The following is a 7,908-nucleotide window of genomic DNA, read 5'->3' as shown; positions in this document are numbered from 1 at the left end:
AAAAAAAAAAAAAAAAGGAAAACAATTCATTTGATTCAGTACAAAGGCCGGAAAAATGCCATTGTTGAATGGAACATTGCTCAGTAGTGGTGGATTTCATGATTTTCTAAGACAAGATCCAGTGGCAGCGACATTCTATGTTTAGCACAGGCGAGTCTGCTCGGATGGCGAAATGTCCCGCGAAGAGACCTGAAGAACGGGGGCGACGGAGTTGAGTGCTCTGTGCGGTCATGCAATAGTTTTACGTGCAATTCACTCGAGGCCATTGCGAGTGAACGAGACCGTCGAGATGGAAGCACTGTAGTGAAGCCGATGCGAGCAATACTGGCAACTTACAGAACATGACAAACCTGGACAATTCATTACGACCCTGGTCTCTAAGAACCACCTAGAATAATCACTTCTGTTGGGATTTCCCCGGACTGTGGATTCGCATGCCGCAATGAGACATTTCTCAAGAGGACAATTGCGAAAGATACGTGCCGGACGAGAGCGGTGTAGGTCTTGTGGCAAGCGCATCCCAACAGGTATGTGCCGTGCTGTGTGGACAACCCTCCGCCTTCGAATCCATGTCTCACAGCGCACTCTCTCGTCTTATTCGACACCGTAGTGATGGGATGCCCATACGGAAAACTTGTCCGACTTTACTCCGTCGTAACGTCTGATCGTGCGTGGAAACAAAATGAAGGAGACACGTCTGCCACCCAGCAATACTACCACCTCCGCCCGACCGCCAGCGGGAAACACAAGTAGAAGAGGAGGCAACACGACAACGCAGGAACCGATCAAATCCTTACCAAGGGTCCGATAATTCACCGAATTGACGGAAAAACCGCCGACTCGAGTCGATGCGACAGCGTTGTCGGGGAACAAGTCCTGTGCACCCACCCCATAGAGGTTTCGGTGATCGCGAAGATTCGAGTTGTAGAAAATTTTTCTTCGTCCGCCAGAGTGGCAAAATCCTGGACCCTGGAAACGCGGGGGGGAGGGGGAAAAAAGCTGGGGCCAGCTCAGCTCTCCAGCTCCATGCCTTGCAACTTCCAAGTTTCAAACAGGGACAACAGCGGATGGTTCCAGAACGAAGCTGGAGTTTCCTTCACCCGTAACCACCTGGACATGTGAAGTGGCAAAATCCCCCAAACTCAAGGCAGAGATGGCCCGGGAACATGGCTGTTGGTGTACTCGTAGGGTTGGAAAATCAGGAAAGTTGGCATTTTTTGGAGGAGGGTCTTGTTCTGGCCCTCTGCTAATGAGGTCGGAGACCCTTGGTTCTGACGGGCTCGTGACCCTTATCCCTTAGTAAGATTGACGCTAAGCTAAAAGTCGCATAGCTTGACTTTCCCCAACTTACCCAAAGAGTCCCAGCGGCCCAACCAAATGCCCCCGCATTTGAGGCGGATGCGGGGCGGCGGGGCACATTCTGCACATCCCCAAGTCCCCTAAAGTGGTGTTGGTACAGGGTCTTCCGTACCAGTACAAAAGGAGTACGACAAAGTTTTCCCTCGAGGCTCGAGATACACACTTGACAAAGTTAATTCACGGATCACCGAGCTTCGTATAAGATACATGGTCGTTGTTCGAATGCTATGGAATCCTTTTCCTGTTGGGAAAGGTACCAGACTTTCATGCCTCACGCGCGAGGAGTCTGTGTCTCGGACCTCCTGTAATGTACAGTCACGGTACATGTACGTTGGCAACTGGTAGTTATCGCGTGAGGAGTACCATGTCGACCACCTCTGGCCATGCGAAATTCTCGGAAAAACATCACCTACGGGAACCTCGATTGGCCGAACGTAGATCTACAAGGGATCTGCATTCAAAGTCGGCAGTTCCAATTCATCAGATCGAGAAAGAGGAATCAAATTGATGGGAGAGCTCTCGCCTCGCCTACAAAGTTGCGGAGGGACGGATTTACGGACACAAACCCACATTGTGGACTTACTTCCGTAAAAGGCACGGAATAATGGGTAAATCGCTGCCCACGTACTCATGCGAAGAGATCCGAGATTCTCCTCACCGACAATATTTTTTTTTGACACGGATGAGCAAAGAATTTCGGGTATCGGATGCTTCATTCTGGTAGAGTTTCCCAAGATCGCATCATCCCGCGAGACTCACGTGTAGCCAGTGGGCTGACCGCCCCGTGTTCGTCCGAAACACAATGTTTGGGGACATGTACCCCATATGCGATGCATGCAATTGTGTTGACAAATCTCCAAGGTTTTCTCTCGGCGCCTCACTGGTTGTGCCACTCAACCACAGGGCAGGTACGGTCTCCTGGGCGCCACGTAAGTACCGAAATTATGGATGAATTCAATAAAGACAATCCGTCTGGCAGTCATCGTCCATTCGCCTTGCAGCTGTGTTTCTCCAGATCTTGTTGTTAACTGTATCAATGCCTGGAGCCCTGGACTGCCTGCCCGAGATCACAAGATCGGACTTGGAGTCCGAGCTACGTTCCGGAAATCTCAACCATTTTCACAGTCGAGAAGCTTTGCACAGGCTCGGTTGAATATATCATCGGATAACGTCGGTGTGCCAAATGCAAAAGGGGTGACAAATAAGAACATTGTGCCGCTGTAGGGCTCTGCCGGTCACATGATTCGAAATACTGTGCGGTCCTCCGTAAATGTCGTGCCGGACTCCGAGGTTCCAATATTTGTCCTCGTCCGGGCGTGGGCGTACCCTTATCGATGTACGAGTACCTGGGCTCGGGCTGATTTTGATATTGGGTTGTTGATAATGATGTGGGGTTACATGATGACGTGGGATGTAGTACCTTGTCCGTTGTCACCGTCAGTAGACCCTACTACTTGAAAGAACATCACATCGGCGACTTGCCACGGCCACATCTCTGTCGGAGCTTTGGATATACAATGTGACCTATGGAGTCGGCGGATATACCTTCAGAGAAAATCGTAGAAATGATTGCGGCAAACTCCGCGCAGGATTGCGAGAGAACAATCGAGAAACATTCGAAATCGGAATCGTCAGGTCGACAGAAAGCGACAATATGTGTTCAGACTGGCGAAATCCACGCGGCCATCACATGATCCTGGATGCTCTCCCATCGCAGGTGGTCTGAAGCCACTGCGAAGAGGTCTCTTTGTATGTAGGCAGCAGGTCGATCACTAATCATCCCAACCGGCAACGGAGTCGTGGTGCATCGCATCGCCAACTCGGGGTTAAGCACCCAAAAGATTGCCTGATTCAGAGAAGAGTTGAACTTCATCAGTTCTGTAAACCGATTTCGATACCGTAAATACCGTGACGGGCTTCTGATCTTATCATGATTCATTAACCCGGGGTCACTGAGACATCATCTGCCGATGCGGATGCCAGCTGAGGAACATGGTGGCATCACCCCGATCCGTATTCATCACTAATGCCCGATAAGCCATGTTCATGTTGTATTAGAAATCCGAGAACATGGTGACGGGTTGCAGTCTGCAGATCCTGGAGTGAGTCGCAAGAGTGGCGTTGCAATGAGGCGACCAGGCTGAGTTGTCAATCGGCCTGCCCGCCGCTGCCGAGCAGAGAATCATTAACTCATCATCCTTTACACGATATTTCGGCAAATCCGGCAATCTGGCGCTGGCCACAAATCGCTGCATGATGTGCAGATGAATATTCTGATTGATGCATCGGTCGCTTCGAGTTCGTCAGGTGGCCATCATTTTGTACGGCTTCTGCGGCGATGGGAAAAATGGCCATGTGATTTATTTGCGGAGGATCAGATTATCGCAATCGAAGAAAATACGAATTTATTTTGGCTAAGCAGGCAGCAAGAATTGTATACGGGCGGTACAACCCTGATTGCCTTGAAGCCAAGCCCTCTTCAGATTCTCGGTTTTTCTCATTGCTGCCGCCTGAACCGATGATCATGATGATTTGAAAGATCGGGTACCAACGACTCTGTGGACTTGTTGACTGCTCTTGCGGTCAAGTTTCCCCGGCTTCCGAGTCCATCCATTACCTGTGTCTTCCCGATGTGTCCATGCGCGATTAGCTCATCAATCCGTAAGATAGGAATCCGGCGATAATAAACATCTGATGGCTGGCTAGGAAGTTACCAAGTAGTAAAGTACCTCCAGAGCGCTAGGCAGTTATCCAGAGTTATTACGTCGGTGATCAGACAAGTAGCCTCCAGTTGTGGGGTGATTTGGCATCCGCGAACCTGCATTGCTGCAGGGCACAAAACATCGTGATGCACTACATACATGAAAGATGCATTATTTCAGGGCGCACATTGGGGTGAGTCATTCTCGCAGCTTTGCGTGGTCGCAAGACCGCCGCGATAGGCGGCTGCGTTGTCATCGGTCACATTCGGTCTCCGGGTTGCTTGGGCAAGGTCGATATTGTTACCTGTCTACTCCGTACTCGACCCTACTATCAGAGGCGCTTTTGGCGCTGTTTTCTTTCATTAGGCGTTTCGCATTATTGTTTATCTCTTTGATCTTCTTTGTTGATTGTTATTGATCACAAAGAGTAATGTGAAGTATTCCTCCAGTCACACCGCACTAAGCGCACAAAAATAAGATAGAGATGCGAGGCGGATTGATTTGTTGTCCAACCGGGAAACAAGATTTCTGGCATCGGTGTCTCGGTGGACGAACGGTTGGACATCAATACACCATCCCAGCACGAGTCGGGCTTTAGGAATAAATTCGGAGGAGTTGATTTGATCACATTATCTCTCTTTGCTTTTTTACCTTGATCACGCCTTGGCCAATCTCCGGACATACCGCAAAATGCTGAGCCAAGAACCAGAATAAAAATGGATTTATCTCACAGGATGATCGACACCAGGGGGCGCGTTGTCGATATGCGCCGTCTGGTTGGGCCGTGTCGATAAGGCCGGTTCCCCGTGTGTGATAGATACACCTTCGCGGGGCTCATGGGGCTGCGGCACGCCCCGATTCCCCCGCCGCGGCAGCCGGGGAAAATAGCCCTGTGATCCCGTGAGAGCATGACTAAGCTAGAGACAATTTCCTGCCGTTTTGGGGATGGCCGGGGCTGTTCCTTGGTCGCGGTCTGGACTCTTCGCCCCCCAGGAGCGGCTCGGGGAAGATCCCCGTTGCCTCCGCCTGGCTTCGGAGGGTTTGTCCGGACCGGATTTCGGACAGACCTGCGACCAGTTGACAACTCAGCTGTCAACTGTCAAAAAGACAGGGAGTCCTCGTACTCCGTACTCCCGACCTTGCAGAAATGCTGCTAAATGAGGATTCTTCAGCCGTGCTCGTACAGAGGGACATGTTACTCCGGCCCCTGCGGTTTCCATCCGTGATTCATAAAACAACCACGAAACACCCCGAGTGCAGCTACATTCCGCCGAAGGATGGTAACTTAGCATTTTCCCAACGAAACACACTGTCCATTGCGGAAACATTCCGTCGGGGCCGCAAGGATTGATGGATATTCTACTTTGGGATACACACCGAGTCCAGACCAGCATGGATCGGATCGTCTCCGTTGGTGTAATATTGTAATTTATGCATACTGGATTGGGAAGGGAATCAGCAGAAGGGCTTCTGGAAAAATTCCCTAAGGGGAAATACGCGCCAAATAGTCTCGTTTGGAACGATTTCCCATTGGTCAATCGTAAATGACTAAGCGATCCTACTCGAAGGATGGTGCCAAATTAGGAATAGTAAGGGGAAAGGTGTTTGCGTAATGATGATACCCGACGCAGAGCGGACGCTTCCTGCACGGTAATCTGGCAATGCGAGATTATCGCTGCAGCTCCTGGACTGCCAACAGCTCCCTCCGCTGCTCTGCAGCCATTTAACAATTTACCAGTGTCTCCAAGGACGATTGTACATGTAGTCACTCCGCATGCGATTCTGCCAACTCGTATCGTTCAAACTTAGTTTGGCGGCCGCCGTCCGAGAGTCCGAAGCGGCCAGCTTGCTCTGGGTTAGGTAATTCGAAAAAGAAAAGAGTTAGGTTTGGCAAACCCGAATTCCAGGCTCATGGGAACCTGTGTGTTCTACCAACCGTGGAAGATCGCCCAAGTTGACTTGTCCAGTGGACTGGTTTCTCCCTCTGGGACCCAAAGGAGCGGTCCGTTGAGTAGCGGAAGCGCTAACGAGTCTCCCCGGCGGATAGCCGCGCACTAGGCGCTCTTAGCGCCCCACGGGCCAATCAGGCAAGGCTCACTCGGCTCCTGTTGTACATTGTGATTGGCTGGGGAAAATGGAACGGCTCCCGTTGTCGGTGTTCCTGGTGCTCCCAAGTCCAACTTAGCCTCAGTTAGCCTCTTCCCACCCCTGAAGTCCCAATGGCCTGGTACATGGAATCAGCCGCTGTCTCTGATTGCCCCTGAATCACACCCTAGCGACCAGTGCCGGCCACCAGAAATTCCTCATCATTTTCTGCTCGGGGAAATTGTTGTCGTCGACGGTTCTGCAGCATGCGGTTCCCGTTCCCCTTTTGTGATTTGTATGTTGTTGTTCCAATCCACTCGTAGGTCCTCTTCCATCCAGACACAACCTTCCACTTCAACTCATTCGTTCGGGGTCCCCCTGCCCTGTGCGCTCCAAGAGCCCGCGAAACTGGGCCGCCGCTCTCCTGGGACACGCCAAATGGGGGCAGTGGCACCAGCGGAGCAGCGCCGTCAGTTCCGCGTCCCTGGCGCAATGAGCGGACAGGGCGATTAGCGGGCATTAAGTTTGAATCCGTATAGCCGTGGATAACCCGAATTTGGCAAAAAATCCAATCCCCTGGCATCGAGACGGACCAGGTGGTCCGATCCGTACGGCCCGTTGCTGGGGACTACCACATTTATGGGATTTCGATACATCGCAATGAGGACTCAACTGCTCCATCCGGGGAGCAGAGTAAGGCGCATTAAGTTCGAAGTGGACCAATTCCAAGACTACGGATCGTCGTGGAGGTCTCGACATCCCTTCGACTCCTGAGGTCGCTGGGGGTATTTAGATCTGAAGGAGTTCCCATGGTCCCGGGACCACTGCTTCGTTCCAGACATCAACTTGCTTGTGATCTCTCTCATCCTTTGCATACTTGAATCTGCACCATCCATCTCCTGTACATTCAACAGGCTTCTGGCCCTGTCTGCCTGTCATCCGCCGCCACCACTGCCACAGGTTCTGGACGTCTCCCCAGGAGAACAGGGCGGACATTCCCAGGATCGAGCAAAACAGAGCCTCTCCCCTGCAAACACCTATTTCGATCTGGGGTTGACTACGTGACCTTGTTTTGTGCCTGTTTGTATGAGTTGGTTGTGATTGTTGTTGAGTTGGCTGTTGTGTGAGTTGTCTTTGTTTGTGTGGGAGCGTCTGGTTTTTTGGGGTCTTTTTTTTTTTTTTTTTTTTTTTTTTGGGCTCTTATCCGCGGAAGACGCCAGTTGGGGCCCAACGGTCGAACGGCTAAAATCCCAGACCAGCCCCAGCTTACGCACACGCACCAACTAGCCTCAAACCGGCCCCCCCCACGCAGCTGGCCCTGGCCTCGGATCCGCTGCAACCCTATCGGTTTCTTTATTTTATTATTCAGTCGGTCTGGATTCTTGTGATAGTTTCGGGCTTTGTTTTTTTCTTGTCGCAGTCACCGCCCTTTCAGAGCTGTCATATTTCTTATCCCTTGTTCTCACCTCGCTCGATCTTTGTGATCTCTCCTCCACGTCGATCTTCCTTGATTGTCTTCTAGATCTGTCAACTCTCTCCGCAAGGGGGTTCCTCCAGAGCCAGTCTTATATCCCTCGCTGTGCTCTCTGATCTACTTCTCGTTCTTGACTCCTCTCCAAGGACGACTTGATCACCAGTGCTCTGACTGAGCGCTTCTACTACAACTTCTTGCATTCCATTTTCTTCACACACACACACACACACACACACACACACACACACACACACACACACACACACACACACACACACACACACACTA

General features: G+C 51.3%; 1 protein-coding gene across 1 annotated transcript; it reads right to left on the bottom strand.

Annotated features, from left to right (window-relative positions):
* Positions 1-5,826: 5,826 nt before the first annotated feature.
* VTN49DRAFT_956 (uncharacterized protein) lies at positions 5,827-6,666 on the bottom strand (the record flags this gene model as incomplete). The annotated part of the gene is made up of 4 exons (XM_069416634.1): positions 5,827-5,906; positions 5,981-6,115; positions 6,160-6,285; positions 6,342-6,666. The coding sequence occupies 4 exons, from the start codon at positions 6,664-6,666 to the stop codon at positions 5,827-5,829; spliced, it is 666 nt and encodes a 221-aa protein (XP_069269996.1).
* Positions 6,667-7,908: the final 1,242 nt, after the last annotated feature.

This window comes from Thermomyces lanuginosus (assembly GCF_041956635.1).
Source record: "Thermomyces lanuginosus strain ATCC 200065 unplaced genomic scaffold VTN49scaffold_22, whole genome shotgun sequence".
NCBI lineage: Eukaryota > Fungi > Ascomycota > Eurotiomycetes > Eurotiales > Trichocomaceae > Thermomyces > Thermomyces lanuginosus.
Note: the sequence above shows the minus strand (reverse complement) of the source record. Positions and strands in the feature narration are given on the sequence as shown.